The following is a 17327-nucleotide window of genomic DNA, read 5'->3' on the forward strand; positions in this document are numbered from 1 at the left end:
AGAGGAGATGGATACTTTTAGAAGTTTAGGAGAAGTAGATCGTGCAAAGGATATCGAGGGATAGCATACTCTTTTCTTAAAAAAAAAAATTTTTTTCTACAGATGTGATATTCCACTTGTGAGACCTCATCTATTGGAAGCAGAAAGAGGTTAACTTTAGGATCTGCTCTTTTGAGAGTAAAAAACTTATCCAAGAATCCATATTTTTTAGATAAATATTTTTTAGGTAATATTTAAATAAAAAAATAATTTACTTATGTTCTTTTATATATTGAAAAATGACTCAAGAATCTGTTATCCATGTTATTTTGTATTATTAGTTTCCTAAATAAGTTATTAAAATCTATCCATATTTTTCATATTATCTTTTATTATATAAATATTATATATAATAATATAGTATAGTATAGTATAATATAATATAATATAATATAATATATTTATATTATATTATATTATATTATCAAATAGTATTATATAATATTATATTATTATTATGGGGTTAGAGATATATTAGGAATGAAATAAATTTTTTTTTTTCGATTGATGAGAAAATGATGATCCACCTCTTAGATGGATAAGATCTTTTCTCCATTTTATAGATAAATATTATCTATAGAAAAATGATTATCCATCTAGAAAAATATGAGAACATAGGTAAGTTGATCAATAAAAAAGTTGATCAATTTTTTTATGATATTTACCTACAAAAGATCAGACCCTATCGACAATAGTAAACCATGTTTTAAGAGATTTTTAATGTAATTAAAAATTATTTTTAGATTATAGCCAAACATCTAAAATTATATTTTTAAATTTCAAATCACTTTGATGTGTATAAATGTACTCCCACACATATACTATATAGGATCGTTATGATTTAAAGGGGGAAAATCATAGAATTACCATAATCTCCTTGATTATCTGAGAATTCAAATATGCCATAACTTTTTTTTTTATCTGGATCTTTCATTTGAAATTCAAATTTATTTAAAATTTCTAGCCATATATCTATCCGCAATAGGTATATTTTTACCATACCACGTTAATAAGTAATACATATTTATTGGATCCCTAATGTATATTTACTGACTGTCCAATATATATTTTGTACGTTTAATATATACGTATGCAGAGCTTGGCCTGCGTTGTCCTCGTATCAGAAATATTTGAAAAGGAAAAAAGGTCGTAAAATTGTATGCAATTACATCGTGGGCCGCATCTGGAGAGCAAAAATGGAGTATCAGCGACCGTCCGATCTTCATCTCCCGAAATCCATGCCTCCTGTCTTTCCGCTTCAAAACCAGACATCAGGCGCTAGCGAAGGTGACCTTCCCGTGCAAGCAGCAGCAGAGCCAAAGAAATTTTTATGGGCGGCGGCAGTTCGGCGAATAGCAGTGGAGAGGAGGACGGCGACGCCGAATGGAAGGCGGCCATCGATTCCGTTGCCGCCGTCAACCTCGGCACCTCCACCTCCAATCGCCCCGCCACGCCCCAATCGGTTGCCGGCGGTTCGACGGCCCCAGACGACCCCCGCGACGAGCAGCTAAAGAAGCCCCAAACCCCTGGCCTCAAGCTCTACCAGATCAAGGTATAAACTCACCCCCTTCCTCTCTTTCTTCAAGAGATTTCCATCATTCTATTGCTAATTGTGAAAAGAGGGAAGCTTTTGAAGATTAGGATCGATCCAACGAAGGTCCACCACTAATTGATTTGCTTGGCTTGCGTGTTCTAGTAAAAGGGAGATTTTTTTTCCCGATCTATTTAGGGTTTAAAGGAAGGAATTGTTAGAGAATGCTCCTTTTGTGCGTTTCCAGTATCAAATTTCATCCAGGAATTAGTTTGGATGGCAAATAAACCGAATTTTTGGAATGAGGTAATTCTTATCTATCCTGTAAACTTTGAGATTTAGCCTATTAGGGGTGTAATGACTTTAAAGTAAATACTATTCCATCTAATGTGTTGGGTTCTGCAATACTAGAAGTTATAATGAATGATATGGAAGTATGGTAAGCTCAAATTGTTAGTAGAAAACAGTCTTTCATAGCCCAAATGGCTTAAAATAGTGCAATATTCTAAACCCATGGATACGTTCTACTTACAATTTTCTACATGCTTTTCATTCAATCCTTGCATTATTACTAAATTAAATTAAGATTTTTCTTTAGCACATTATAATGGTCAGTTGCTATACAGCTTCTCGAAAATATCTAGAATATATTTAAATATGTTGCTTCATCAACCAAGTTGGTTGACTATGATTTTTGACATGTTGACTTATGATGTTTTGCCATCATGAATCAAGTGCCCTCTCCAATATCTCCCCCTTTGGCCTGATTCCCTTCTTATCATGACTTCAAGAGTCTCCTGAGCTCTTGGAAAAATTCAACCTCAAGGGGCTTGGTAATCATGACTGCTACTAATTATCTAATGTTGTGTGTACAGGCAGAACCTTTTTGCAACCCCTTTTATGCAATCCTTGTTAAACCAAATGTTTTGTCAAAACATTTGCTTTTAATGTGCTAAAAAGAATTTATTGGCAATACAATAAACAGTTTGTGTGCTTCTCTATGCACCTGCATGCTTGTGTGGATCTGTTGCTTCATGTTGCGATTCTTGAATCTTCTGTTACGAATCTCGGAGCCATTATTGCATTACATACACAAGATGTAGCTGACATGTACTTAGCTTCACAACTTCAAATAGGCAATTGTTGTTGCTAGGGTATGCTGAACCACTACCAGGTTCCATACTAGTCAGCAACTAGTATGGTATTATATAGGTTTGTACGATGTTGTTCGGAGATGTACCCCTCTTTTTGCCAATTTCAAATTGAAATTGGCAGATGATTTGCTGACTTCACTTAAATAGAGATCTCAAGTTTTGAAATAAATCGGAAGATCCTTTGTTTCAAACTTCTGATGAGGACTTTGAGCCCTCTCTCTCCCCTTCTCTCTCTCTCTCCTCCCCTCCTCTCCTCTACCTTTCCCTCCCTCTCTCTCTCTCTCTCTCTCTCTCTCCCCCTTTGTAGGTGTGGTAAGGCTCCCGTTTCGTATCAAACAAATGAACCATGCTAGTAACTATTGGATAGAGCCGATATTCTCTTCTTGAATATCTCCGATATGTTTTCCCAGAATATCTTTGTTTGAATTTTAAATTTTTGATTCTTTCCTTGTATAATCTTGTAATTATTGCTTTTGATTTATTTTCTTAAATATAGGGATTTGAACTATTAGAATAGTTAATCTCTCATCTATATATTGTATTATTTGTAATCAATCAACAATATACACAATATATAGATTTCTTAACATGTTATCAGAGCGGGCATTGTCATCCTAACCTGCTCACCATAATTGGCCTTCATTGTCGATCGCTATTGTCGGCCTTCATTGTCGAGTTGTCGATTGTCCTAGTTGACCTTTATTGTCGCCCCCCTCATTGTCTTCAAAGAGATTTGGCTTGTTCATAATCGATCCATTCTTTCATGTGCTTGACCTTCATTGTTGAGTACATAAATCCTTTGGTTTGGTGATTTATTTTTCAGTCCGTGGTAGAAGATGTCAGAAGTTTCTAACACTTTCAACCCAATTGGGTTTGTCTTCGATCATCCTTCTAATAGATTGAGTGGGGAACTTCAAAGCATGAATTCTTTCTATCTCTTTGACGGGAAGAATTACCTCCAATGGTCACAAGTAGTGAAGACATTTCTAAAAAAGAAAGGTAATCTAAGTCATCTGAATGGTATGGGTCCTAGCCAAGAGGATCCAAAGTTTCAAGCATGGGATGAAGAAGATTTCATGATCATGTCATGGTTGTGGAATTTGATATTATCCGAAATTAGCAGAAATTGTATGTTTCTTTCAACTGCCAAAGACATTTGAAAAACAGTCAGGTAGACATATGTGAAGAAGTAGGATGCAGCAATGCTTTTTGAATTGAGGATCAGAATCTTGGCCACTAAACAAGGTACTCTCTCTGTTATAGAGTATTACAATCTATTAAATGGTCTATGGTTGGAAATTGACCACTATCGGGATCTAAAAATAAAATATATCGAGGATACACAAACACTCCTGAATTTTGTTGAAAGTAGCAAGATTTTTGTGTTCTTAGTAGGTCTGAATGCCGAGTTTGATCTAGTGAGAGTCCAAATTTTAGACAAGGAGCGACTACCATCTCTTAATGAGGTGTTTTCTATTGTTTGGGCTTCGGATTGAGAAAAGTAGAAGAATGGTGATGCATGAGTCACGGTCTATTGAAGGATCAACGTTGCTCTCTACAAAGACAGCTGATGGTGCAAATAAACATATAAAAATTCAGAAACAACAAGCTAATAAAGGGTCCAATAAAGGTATCCTTTGGTGCACATATTGCAAAAAGCCATGGCATGCAAGAGAAACATATTTTAAATTGCACGGAAAGGAACAAATCTTAAGTCGAATGGGAGGCTTTAAGAGACAAAGAAGCCAGGCTCACTTAGCAAACCAAGATGGAGGCTCTCAAAAGGTTTCGGTTTCCACTAATAATGATGTCCCAGACTTTAATAAAGAAAAAATTGAAAAGCTGCAAGATTTACTCGAATCCCTTTCTAAATCTTCTAGTACGTGTTCACTTGTTCAGAGTGGTAAGTGCCTTATGTCTGATTCTATTAATGTCTCAGATATAGTACATTCAAACTCATGGATTGTTGATTCAGGGGCAACAGACCATATGGCCCATAGCTCTACAAAATTTGTTACTTACAAACCGAGCCTTAAAACCCATAAAATAAGAGTGGCTAATGGATCACCAATCACGGTTGCTGGTCAAGGAAACATTCGGCTAACATCCTCTCTTACATTGCAAAATGTCCTACATGTTCCCACACTGTCTACCAACCTGATCTCCATTCATCAAATCACAAAAAATTTGAACTGCCTAATCACTTTCTTTGACACTCATTGTGTGTTTCAGGATTGAACTACAAGGAGGACGATTGGAGTTGCTAGGAAAAAGAATGGGCTTTACTATCTAGAAGATATGAAGGGAATCATGGAGAAGGGGAATCGACTGATGCTATATCATTCACAAAGTGCCCTCACCAATAATCTTGTCACTTCAAATAAATCTGAAATTTGGCTTCAGCACTATCGTCATGGTCATCCTCCTTTTAGTTTACTTAAGCTTATATTTCCACCATTGTTTGAAAATATTTCTATTGAAAACCTTCACTGTGATGTTTGTGAACTTGCCAAGCACCATAGAGTGCTCTTTCTTTTAAGTTCAATAAAGTCTGTTGAGCCCTTTTCTTTGATTCATTCAAATATTTGGGGACCTTCAAAACTTCTTAATATAACTGGAGCAAATGGTTTGTGACATTTATTGATGATTGTACCCGAACAACTTGGTTGTTTCTAATGAAAGAAAAATCAAAGGTGATAAACATCTTTTTAAACTTTCACAAAATGATTCATACTCAGTTTGGTGTTGGAATAAAGAAAATTAGAATAGCTAATGTTAAGGAATACTTTAATCAAACTCTTACTATCTTTTTTCAATGAGAGGGAATCTTGCATGAATCCTTATGTGTGGACATGCTCCAACAAAATGGGATAGTTGAATGCAAAAATAGACATCTACTTAATGTTATTTACTCTTTGTTATTCCAAACTCATGTCCCTAAAAGGTTTTGGAGAGAAGCTGTTTTGACAGCTACTCATCGCATAAATAGAATGCCTTCTCGCACCTTAGGAAATAAAAGTCCGATACAAAAATTGTCTGACTTTTATCCAAAAATTCATGTTACAAGTAATCTTCCACCTAAGGTGTTCGGGTGCACAGTGTTTGTCCACATTCACAAACAATTCAAAAGTAAACTTGATCTTAGAGCGATGAAGTGTATTTTTATAGGCTATTCAAATAGCAAAAAGGGCTACAAATGTTATCACCCCCAAATCAAAAAAATTTTCATTTTAATGGATGTGACATTTAATGAAGCAGAATCCTTCTTTTCATCATTAGACCCTCATCTTCAGGGGGAGAAAATTGTGCAGAGAGAAGATAGGGCATGGCACAGTTTCTTCTTGACTCTGCATCATATGAATCTGTCCAGCCTTCATTTGAATCTGTTTAATCTACACCATCTGAATCTGTCCAGCTTTCATCTAAATCTGTTCAACCTATGACCGCTTTATCTCCTATTGTCCCCTCTTCACCTGTTGAACCATCATCTGTTCTGGTTCAATAAGATCAGCAGCAGGCCTATCAACAAGATCAGCAACAGATGGGTCCCGTCTCCATGCCAACTTTCAGACTATCCTCGAAACAAGTCTACATCATAAGAGAGAAGTCCATTCTGGATTAGAAGCAATTTCAAGAATTCGATCCGATACAAGGTATAGAAACCTCTCACACTTCCTCTACGAATAATTCTGATTTGTATGATCTTAATTTATCTATTGTCTTGAGAAAATGGATCAAAAAATATATTTAACATTCTATATGTCAGTTTATGTCTTCCTATAGATTATCCTCACAATACAGAAGTTTTCTTGCCTCCCTGGATTCTATTGACATTCCATGGTACATGAGGCATTAAATGACAGGAATTGGGCAAATGCCATGAAGGAAGAAATGAGTGCACTTAAGAAGAATGGGATATGGAAAATGGTTCTTCGGCCAAAAGGGAAGAAAGCAGTGGGATGTAGATGGGTTTATACCTTAAAGTACAAAGCTGATGGGACATTGGAAAGATATAAGGCAAGGCTAGTTGCAAAGGGTTACACACAGACTTATGGAGTAGATTATCAAGAGACGTTTGCTTCTGTGGCAAAGATGAATGCAGTAAGGGTCTTGTTGTCATTACCAGCCTACTTTGATTGAGATTTGCAGCAATTTGATGTGAAATATGTATTTTTACATGGAGATTTGCAAGAGAAAGTATTTATGGAGTCACTACCTGGATTTGACACGAACTTTGATTCGAACAAGATTTGTTGCTTAAAAAGGACTCTTTATGGATTGAAGCAGTCTCTGAGAGCTTGGTTTGGAAGGTTTATAGAGGCAGTGTTAAGGATGGGATATAAGCAAGGTCAAGGAGATCACACTTTATTTACTAAACATTCGAAAGAGGGTAAGCTCACTGCTCTTTTAGTCTATGTGGATGACATTATTGTAACAGGAGATAATATGGTCGAAAGGGAACACTTGAAAAGGCAATTGAAGAAAAAATTTGAAATAAAAGATCTCGAAAAGCTTAAGTACTTCCTTGGAATTGAAGTGGCCTACTTCAAACAAGGGATATTTGTATTCTAATGAAAATATGTGCTTGATTTACTTAAAGAAACAAGAAAACTTAGGAGTAAAGCATCGAGCATTCCAAATGACCCCGAATCATAAGCTATGCAAAAAGAAAGGAGTAGCTGATAAGGGCAGATATCAAAGACTTATGGCAAGACTGATTTATCTATCTCATACGAGGCTAGATGTTACTTATGCGGTTGGGTTGGTTAGTCAGTTTATGTATGATTCGAAAGTAGAGCATCTAAATGCAGTTTATAAGATTTTTCAATATCTTGAAGCTATGCCTGGAAGAAGAATTCTATTTAAAAAAAGGTAGTGAGTTAACAATGGAAGCTTATACTGATGCAGACTTTGTAGGGTCATTGATTGATAGGAGATCTACCACAGGTTATTGTATGTTCCTAGGCGGTAACCTAGTAACATTGGAGAAATAAGAAACAATCGGTGGTTGCTAGATCTAGTGCAGAAGCAGAATTTAGAGTATGGCACATGGAATTTGTGAACTCTTATGATTGAAAATAATTCTGTATGATCTCAGAATTGGAAGAGAAGGACCCGTGAACCTATATTGTGACAACAAGTCAGCCATTAGTATTGTTCATAATTCAGTTCAGCATGATGGGACTAAACACATTGAGATAGATATGCATTTCATAAAAAAAAAGTTGGAGAATGGTCTAATTACAATTTTCTATGTGTCTTCAAGTAATCAGCTAGCTGATATATTAATTAAGAGGCTGTCTACAGCACGATTTCAAGAAATCACTTGCAAGCTGGGAATGAAAAACATCCACTCTCCAGCTTGAGGGAGAGCATTGGATAGAGCCGATATTCTCTCTTTGAATATCTCCGATATTTTCTTTCAGAATATTTCTTTTCGAATTTTAAATTGCTGATTCTTTTCTTCTGTAATCTTTTAATTATTATTTTTTATTCATTTTCCTAAATATAGGGATTTGAACCATTAGAATGGTTAATCTCTCATCTATATATTGTATTATCTGTGATCAATCAACAATATACACAATATATATATTTCTCAACAATAACCAATTGATTTGGTTCAGCATGCCTCGAACCGGCCGATTCAGCATTTCATGGTTGTTGCTTTCCAAGGACCAAGTGAAAGGAGGAGCATATAAAACCTATATTACTTGTATAATCATCACATGGACAAGACTATCGCTCTTGTTTTAATTAACCGCAGTACCACCAATTTCATTACTTTCCCTACCCATGGTTTTGGTTAGCTTCTTTTCACATTATTTAGTTCATTGGGACTAAAAGAGTTGACTGATTTGAAGTTGAGTTGGTTTACAGTGATTGGGTCCATCTCACTGGAACATTTTGTCTTATATATGTGACCCTGCCTCAAGGTTTCTTAAACTTTTCTATTGAACCACTCCCAAAACTTAGTTTATTCAACAGGTACGGAAAGGTGTTTTAAATAAGTTGCATAAAGAAAACAAACAAGGATTTTCAAAAATGCATTGCTACAGGGATCAAAATACGATTTTTTCTTGTTGATCTTTAGGTTGACTGTTTGGCTGAATTGGAATTTTAGCTTTAACTGCTTGATGATGTCTTTTGCCTTGGACTTACATTTAATTCAGAAAGTAATGATTTAAAACCCAAAGGTCTGCTTGGAAACTACTTGGGAATTATTTACCTAAGATGACCTTCGTAAGTGGGAACAAGTTTTAAACTGAAGGCACCTGTTGTGTAGTGGGATGTTGCAGATGAAGATTTTTCTTCTTAAAAACTGAATGAAGACTGTTGATAGTGGAAGAGGATTGAGTGGCCTTTCAGATCTTGTGATGAGGCTTTAGATGCCCTCTGCTTTGATTTGAGCTTGAACAAGGTGTTCTTTGCATTTGTTTATTGTCTTGTAAAAAATCTGGAACGATAGTAGTACAAAGCTTCTGAGAATTAAAGAACAGAATGAATGCCATACCAGACATTTCAGCTTTCAATAACCTGTTGGCTTGTTTTTTATCGTGTGGCTGTATGCATTTTTTTCATTGGATATAGACCCTTTAGTGTAATTGTGCAGTTCAGTTATTTGTATGTATGGTTTACTGTGTGCATGTGAGGTCAAACTCAAGTACTTTGTTTTGAGGAGTCGATTTGATGTTGTTTGATGGTTAAGAGTAAAGTGCAGCATTTACATCTGACGTCAAGCTTGAGTACTTACCTTTATTCTTAGTTGGGTTGACCTTGTTTGAGGTGTACTATTGATCCATTAAAGTCTAAATGGTTGACTGTGAGTCTAGATGGTAAATTTAGAGAGTTTATTTGTGAGGCTACTTTACTGTTCCAAGTGAAAAGGCTTTATAATTTACTTAATTGGTCTTTCTTATTGCTGATTTGATCAATTGTCTTTTGCGATCCTCAGAATTGATTCTTGATTTAGTGCTCATGCAAAGCCCTTTTTTTATTTAAAAAAAAATACTGGTTCAGCAAATCCTTATTTAGAAAATTCTAGTATTGTTTGTTAGTATCTAAAACCTGCATCTGACAAATGCAACAATTGTTGATGATGACTTTGAATTAGGAGGCTTCTATGCACACTGCCTATTTTAGCTCCTTCTACAAAGGTGTTGAATGGTATACAAATAAGAAGACTGTTGCCAAATTTCTGTCACATGGATTAAAAAGCTTTGTGATTTCTTGCAGAGGTGAAAATTCAGATTAAAAGATGAAACTTCAGACTTTCCTATGTTTTATAAGTCTAACACAAAAAATTGAGTAATATTCAAATAACAGGAATATTGCTAAATGTTTTCTTTTACATGGATTAATAACCTGTGGCAGTAAATATAAGCTGCATAATGCTACTCATATTGCATTAGGCATCATTTTGTATTATTAACTCAACAATTGCTATGAAGACCCAGCAAATAACAGTACTATGGGCTGAAGATAGATGATCCAATTAAGCATGCCACATGATTATCTGAGCCATTCGTCAATCGATCAGACTTCAGCTATACCATCAAGAAGATTGATTCAGTTGATTTCCCCTCCGAAGAGCAAAGCCTATTGAAAGACCTTTCACTTGAGACAGAAGATCTGGGAGTCTAGGCAAGCAGTAGTTTGAGATTTTTATATAGGTCTTTTCTCGCTTGTTTAGTAAAGTTTTTGCTTTGTGTCTAAATGTAAAACAAAATGTGAAAGATCATCCCATAACTTTCCTCCATAATCTGATTTAGAGTTCATTGAAATTTGCTGGTTAACTGATGCTAGACCATTTTCAAATAATATACACCGAGGATCTTTACTGGAATATTAGCAAAAATTCTTTTGTAATTAGTGTTAGAGAGTTAGGGAATCGAAAACTGGGCTTAATTCATATGTACCACAACTAGAGTATCTCCAGTACCTTTTCAGGGAGTTCTCATATTAGTTACTGTTCCATTCTACAATGACATCAAATAAGTTCATTTGGCTATGTTCATCATACTGTTCCATTCTCCAATGACATCAAATAAGTTCATTTGGTTGTGTTCAACATTTTCATTACTTGCCAGATAATTCTTTCCTTTTATTTAGTCTATTGGGGATTAAATGAGCAGTGCAGGTATATTCACCAAAAAAAAAAGGGGATTCCTGTGACATTTATTTTTGCAAGTTATCTCCATTATGTAACATTTAAGACAAGTGATTTCCAAAGAATGTGTTTGTTGCTGGCAAGAAGCTCTATAAGTACCTTTTGGGATATGACATTAATCCAAACTTGAATAAAACAATTCCTTCTACTGCTAGTCTTCTTGGTAACAATGAGCATCTTCTCTCCTGCCTAGATAGTCAAGACCAACCACAGCTTCAAGATTAACTAAGCGTGCTGTAATTCGATTTCTTGGTGAAGATGAGAATTCGAGTTTTAGTGTATCTTTTTCATGTCCTCATGATTTTTTACATTATAATGCTTATATGATCATGGACAGGCACAAAAGCTTCTTGATGATCTGTTAGAGAAGAGTCTTGAGATGGTGACAAATCCTATCCCTATGTCCAATGACAATCCTCAATCAAATGGAGGTGGCATTCAGTTATTCAGAAAAGCACCTCCTGGCATAATTTTGGATCCCATTGGTATGGTTTTAATCTAATTCTAATCATAGTTTGTCATTGTCCGTAAAACATGTTAACCTCTAATATAAACAAGGAATTCAAGCTTAATGCATCTTTCCAGATCCACATCCACAACCACGAAAAAGACCAAAAATTCTACCAGGAAAGGAAGTTGATGAGAAATCAAAGAAGGTATGCTGTTTTTCATCTTATCACACACTTAACTGTGGCTTTGATATTCATAATGGTTTTATTCATCCTTTCCACTGCAATCTTGTTGCAGTTCAGACGCCAACTTCAATCTGTCATTGTTGATGGCAATAATATTATGGCTGCAGCGAGAGAGGCATGCCAGAGATCTTTGGCTAGATTTGAAGCTAAAGAAGCTGCAGCAAAGGCGGCAGCTAAAAAAGAGGAAGAAAGAGTTTTGGAACTGAAAAAGGTCAGAGGAGAGAAATGGCTTCCTTCCATTGCAAGAGAAATGCAGGTTGGCTCTGTTAAGTGGGCATTGTAATTTAAAATAGTGTCTTGAAGTTAAAGAAATGGACCGTGAATAACTTCAATCAATAGGGTCCACTTGTGAAGTCTCAACAATATTTTAATTGCCCTACCATTTATCCTGAAATCATATTGCAGAATATTATAAACTCATTCCTTGCTTTTGTGGGGCTTCAGGGCAAAACTTGAACTCACTGAGGATGGGGAAGGACAGAAGTTGGGCAGCTATTGAATGCTATCAGAACTTCAGAAGCAAAAAATGCATTCAGTTTTAACTGAATGCAGTTGGCATTGATTACTGAGTATAGGAATCGTTCTATGTTGATTTCCATTGGATAAATGTGTCACTGTTGGAGGTATGCTGACTCATTTTATACTTTGAGCTTCATTTACCAAACCTCAAGCGTTCCCATCTTTTGCCAGTGGGGCTCAGATCCATCGTGGTGGTTACATGTTAGTATATTCATGTGTAATAGAATATTGTAGCATTGCTGAAATAAAGCACATTTTCTTACTTGCAAGAGTGAGTTTCGGTGCGATGTGATGAGAACTTGAGAGAAACTTTGCACTGCATGGATGTCTCAGACGTGCAACATGCATAATGTTAAGGCTCCATTTATTAAACTGCGCTAATTCTTTTGGATTTATAGGTCTGGGCACCTGAAAGTGAATTACCAAGGAAGATGTCTTGTCCATGATTTTTGGGTTGGAAGGTTGGACTGTACTTAAGATCAAGTTCAGCAACAAACGGTACAGTTATCTGGGGTGTAGATTTCATGTTAGTGTAGATTTCTTCTTCCATTATATTTCCACTTCCACTGTTCTTTTCATGGTAATCTGGCATGAGAGTTGGTTAACGAGTTGATCAAATGGGTAACTTTTGCAGTACAGAATGACTATATCCATGTCATCTGCACTTCTTAAGAAACTTGCATGAACCAAGAGTGACATTCCTATAGGCGGTTGTGCTTGGTAGTCATATTATGCAAACTGGCGCCTTTATACTGCAAAAATTTATGGACTTGGTTGTTAAGCTTAGATTGGGATAAGCCTGGATTAGGACGTTAATATATGGGCACATAGAAGCATTTAAGATTGTGGGGTGTTGGTGGTTTTTGTTTGTTGTGGGTTTGGGGGGGGGGGGGGGGGGGCGGGGGGGGGAGGGGGCGGCTCTGTGTGTGTGTGTGAGAGAGAGAGAGAGATTTGTGAACAACTTGACAAATTCTTTGCTCAGATGCGTTGCTCCGTATGCAGGTTATAATTTGACTATTGCATGACTTATCTAAACGAACTTTGAACTAATTAGGTGAAGTTCTTTGCCTTGACCTGAATTTGATTCTCATTTGAGTTGCTATTGATAGGATATGTTAAAGAGCCACTATTTCGGCAGGCGAACAGCACCGTTGATTGGATCGTCTTCTTTATTGTTGAGTATATCAGTGACTAGAGTTGGCATCGGGATCAGATCTACCTCCAAATCTTGTAGGATATTTTATTTTTTGGCATTTTGGGGTGTACTCAAGCTTGATCATTGTGGGCATCCGTTTGTACCAAAATAAAAGAAGGAAAAAAAAAAGAGCCACCATTCAAGTCCAGCAATCTAGGGTCCTAGGACATATATTATGCAAGTAAGATTGATTAAAGCTGGAACCACAAAAAATTAAATTTCAACAACTTTAAATGGATGCATTGAGTTGATCTCAAATACGAGTGTGTGTTGTGTTTGTCCAAAGATCAAGTTGCACTGGACGGCGGATTCAGAAATTTTGTTTTGTACAACAAAAGAAGCAGAAGAGTCGTAAGAAGAAAAAAAAAAAAATAATAATAATAATAATAATAATAATAATAATAATAATAATAATAATAAAATATTTTTAAAATAATAAAATATATAAAAAAAGATAATATGTAATATCTTAAATATCCTTCATAATAAAATATTATAAAAGAACATCATAGCAAAATTTTAGATATTATTAAATATTAAAATTATAATGGCTAACCAAAAATTATTCTAATTATATATATTTGATATGAGTGAAAAAAAGAAGAAGATAAAGAAAAAAACTAAAAGAGTGTTAAAAAAATAAGTTAAAAGAGATACATCTAATTCAGATTAAGAAGAGAGACAAGAAGAACATATGATTTTCTATTGCATTTATATTGATTAGAGTATAAAAAATAAATTGATGTGGAGTTTAATGTAAGAGGTAGATGGACAGGGATCATGAAATTTAGGTTGGATATTAAAAGACAAAATAGAGAAGTAATAAATAAAGAAAGAGAAAGAATGAGAGAGAGGGGGAAAGAGGTCAAAGTGGCATGAGGGAGGGAGAAAGAGGAGGAATATGTAAGTCATTAAAGAGAGAGAATGTAGGTCATAATTACTTTTTTTATCTTTTGATATGGCCCTTCTAGAGTATAAAAAATAAATTGATGTGGATTTAAATATAAGATGTGGATGAATGAGGTTGGAATGTGGTATTAAAAGATAAATAAAAAAATAATTAATAGAAAAAGAGAAAGAAGGAGAGAGAGGGAGAGAGGTTAACGTGGTGTGAGAGAGGAAGAGAGAGATAAGATATGTGAGTCAAAGAGAATGTAGGTCATAATTACTTTTTTTATGTTATTTTTTTTATCTTTTACTTCTTTAAAATTTAGATGAGATATGAGATCAATTTATAAAATTAGTGGATCAATTTTGACTTTTCCTATGAGTATATATAGATGTCTAATATTTTTTATTTTTTTGTGGGATCAATTGACCCCACATTTACTTACCCGCATCCACCACTTTGCACTTTTATTGCTAAGTTAGCTTTCCCAAGCCATTGCACAGTGGTAAGTATAGCATCAAGGAACAATTTGGCTAAGAGCAAATATTTGGATGTGGGCAAAGTGCAGGGAGTTTGCTGAAGTTTGAAAATGATTTTAATAGTGAAATTACTAAAAATTGAAAATTCCACAATATTAACGTGTGTATATGTTTATTGACAAACAAACAATAGACTAGCAGTACAATTGCCATTAACAACAACCAGTAACATCATTAGTTTGTATTTTGATGGATATTTATTGAATAAGTCGAGAGTAGTTGCTAATATGTCAAAAAATTTATGAATACTGATTTATTGATGATTCATTTGATTATCTAAGAATAATTTGTAGAGTTGTTCGTTAATGGAAGTTCAATATGTAATTCAAGAAACTTTTGCAAATTGGAGATTGCAATTTCTATGCTTAGAATAAGGTTTTCATAATGGCAATATCTCCGCATAAAGAAACACCTTTAAATCATTGTTTAATGAACATATACGATTTTGACAAATAAGTGCTTCCTTGGGTGGCATTATCTCTTGCCCCTGACCGACTCCATATTTTAAGTCATGTTGCCACTCGCCTCAATCTTATTGATAGTATAAGTATAGTTAGAAGGTGAAGATTGAAATCTGCCCATTTAAAGAAAAAAAAAATTTACATGAGTGGTCATCAATTGATTAGATTTAAGAGAGCCAAATAAAATAGTTACCGTAGTGACCGTTAGTAACTATATGATGGTTAATATGTTATTACAAATAATAATATTATTTATTTAAATCATTATTTCATAATAAATATTGATAGTGCAGTGATAAATAAAAAAATAATATAAAAAAATTGCATCACTATCAGGTGATCTCTCTGGTAGATCTCTACCTAGTAACGCTCAAGTAGTCTTGACAGTCTCATTTAGGAAGTTAGATCTTATTTTCAGCATTTGTTTGATGACCATAAATATTTGAACTGTTACGGTGACTTTAGAATTTATAATTGAATCCAGTAACGAGGAATTTCTCCATATTTAGCTCCTACTTTTATTTATTATGTTTTTTGGTAAGTGGAGTTAATCATATTATAAATTTAATATGCATACAATCATAAAAATCAGAAAATAATACATCACTAAATAAAGAAGGAAGACTACGAATATTTATCTATAGCATGAATAATTAGTAACAAAAGGAACGATCCAATCCACTGTATTACAACCGCTGCATACCAAGATACAGCTAGCTTACACGTCTCTTCCACTTAGCTATGTTCAAAAAAAATTTAAATACCGACTAATATATTCGGTTAAAAATAGGCGTGACTTTCACCGGGCTTCCTCACTCCACGTGCGGTAACTTCGGTTACAGCATTGCCTGCGCGTGAGCAACGTGTTCCACGCGACAGAAAATCGCCCCGCTTACGAATACCACGCATCCTTCGTTGCTCCATCACGTGGCATCCAAATGACGAAAATTCTTCCAATCAAAACTAGACACGTCATCATGCACTAGTTTGCGTGACATCCGTCTGAGGAAGGCATCGCTCGCGGCAGATAGACGCGGCCATCCCATTGGCCCAATCCTCTGTGAGACCCTGACATATATGGAAAAAAAGAATTACCTAAAAAAAAACAGAGAGAATATGGATCCTATATAAAAAAAATTTCCTTTACGAAATATTGCGGATGAACACCTCGATGTGAAACCTAACCCAAACCAACTTGTTCTCGGACCACAATAAATGCCCTGATGCCACTCTTTTGGCTTTGTCCCTCTCCTTCTCTCTCTCCCCCCTTGTTCCAAATTCCAACTCCGTCTCCCGTAAAATCATCTCACTGTGGGTGTCGGCTCATGGGGATTTTCACGGCGGTGGTGGAGGGAGTGGGGATGTGCGCGGCGACGATCTGGGCGCTGCAAGAGCGGAGGTTCTCCACAGTCTTCGACGCCGCAACCTCAGCCGCTCGTTCCGTCATCTGCTCTGTTTTGTTCTGCATCCTAATGGTGAGGAGATGACCATGGATGGCCTTTTCTTGTTCCTGATCTCTCTTATAATGAAATAACGTTTTAATTTTACTTCCCTTTCTGTGTATTACCTTCTCTACTGTGTTTCTGGATTGAGATTTGATGGAATGTGAGAGTTGCGTTTCTTTTTTAGCGGTGAAAAGACCACCGAATCCTGTATCTCATTCTATCCACTTGTGTCCAGTGTCCACTCGTGCGCTTTTTTTTTGCCATTGATCAAATGACATTCCCGTGGAGTAATTAATGTTTGTTTTTCTCCATGGCTGCAAGTGGCTCCTGTTCCATATACAGATTTGCTTCATTGAGATTCAATCTTGTTTAAACTAGCAACCGGGCATGTGCGGTGCACGGCGATGGGGGAGAGAGAGAGAGGAGAAAGAACAAGTGTAAGGTTCAATTTATTTATGAATCGAATTAGAAGAATCAAATATGTTTAAGAGCCGAGAAAGATATGGAGTCTTTTTAAAAAAAAAAAAAATTATGAATGGCATCCGACTAAAATTAGTTTTGCAAACTTTGGGGATGATTAGGTTTCAAATTAATGTATTGAAAGCTTGGTTATTAAAAAGATCTATGGTTTGGATATGGGTACATTCATATATAAAAATTTTGTTATGGTATCTTTTTATAATATTTTAT

The 17327-nt window shown here is 35.4% G+C and overlaps 1 protein-coding gene and 1 pseudogene across 1 annotated transcript; one reads left to right on the forward strand and one right to left on the reverse strand.

Moving 5' to 3' along the window:
* Positions 1-1315: 1315 nt before the first annotated feature.
* LOC105057944 (uncharacterized) lies at positions 1316-12377 on the forward strand. The gene is made up of 5 exons (XM_010940670.4): positions 1316-1591; positions 11232-11379; positions 11480-11550; positions 11642-11845; positions 12034-12377. The coding sequence occupies exons 1-5, from the start codon at positions 1370-1372 to the stop codon at positions 12043-12045; spliced, it is 657 nt and encodes a 218-aa protein (XP_010938972.1). The 5' UTR covers positions 1316-1369; the 3' UTR covers positions 12046-12377.
* A 3547-nt stretch (positions 12378-15924) lies between these two features.
* LOC140853963 (uncharacterized) lies at positions 15925-16639 on the reverse strand (annotated as a pseudogene).
* Positions 16640-17327: the final 688 nt, after the last annotated feature.

This window comes from Elaeis guineensis, chromosome 15 (genome assembly GCF_000442705.2).
Source record: "Elaeis guineensis isolate ETL-2024a chromosome 15, EG11, whole genome shotgun sequence".
Taxonomy (NCBI): domain Eukaryota; kingdom Viridiplantae; phylum Streptophyta; class Magnoliopsida; order Arecales; family Arecaceae; genus Elaeis; species Elaeis guineensis.

Excerpts from the sequence above, each read along its gene's own strand:
- LOC105057944 (XM_010940670.4), top strand. The coding sequence starts at position 1,370 with ATGGGCGGCGGCAGTTCGGCGAATAGCAGTGGAGAGGAGGACGGCGAC. Across the intron at positions 1,592-11,231 it reads TCAAGCTCTACCAGATCAAG|GCACAAAAGCTTCTTGATGA; the intron begins GTATAAACTCAC and ends GATCATGGACAG. Across the intron at positions 11,380-11,479 it reads CATAATTTTGGATCCCATTG|ATCCACATCCACAACCACGA; the intron begins GTATGGTTTTAA and ends GCATCTTTCCAG.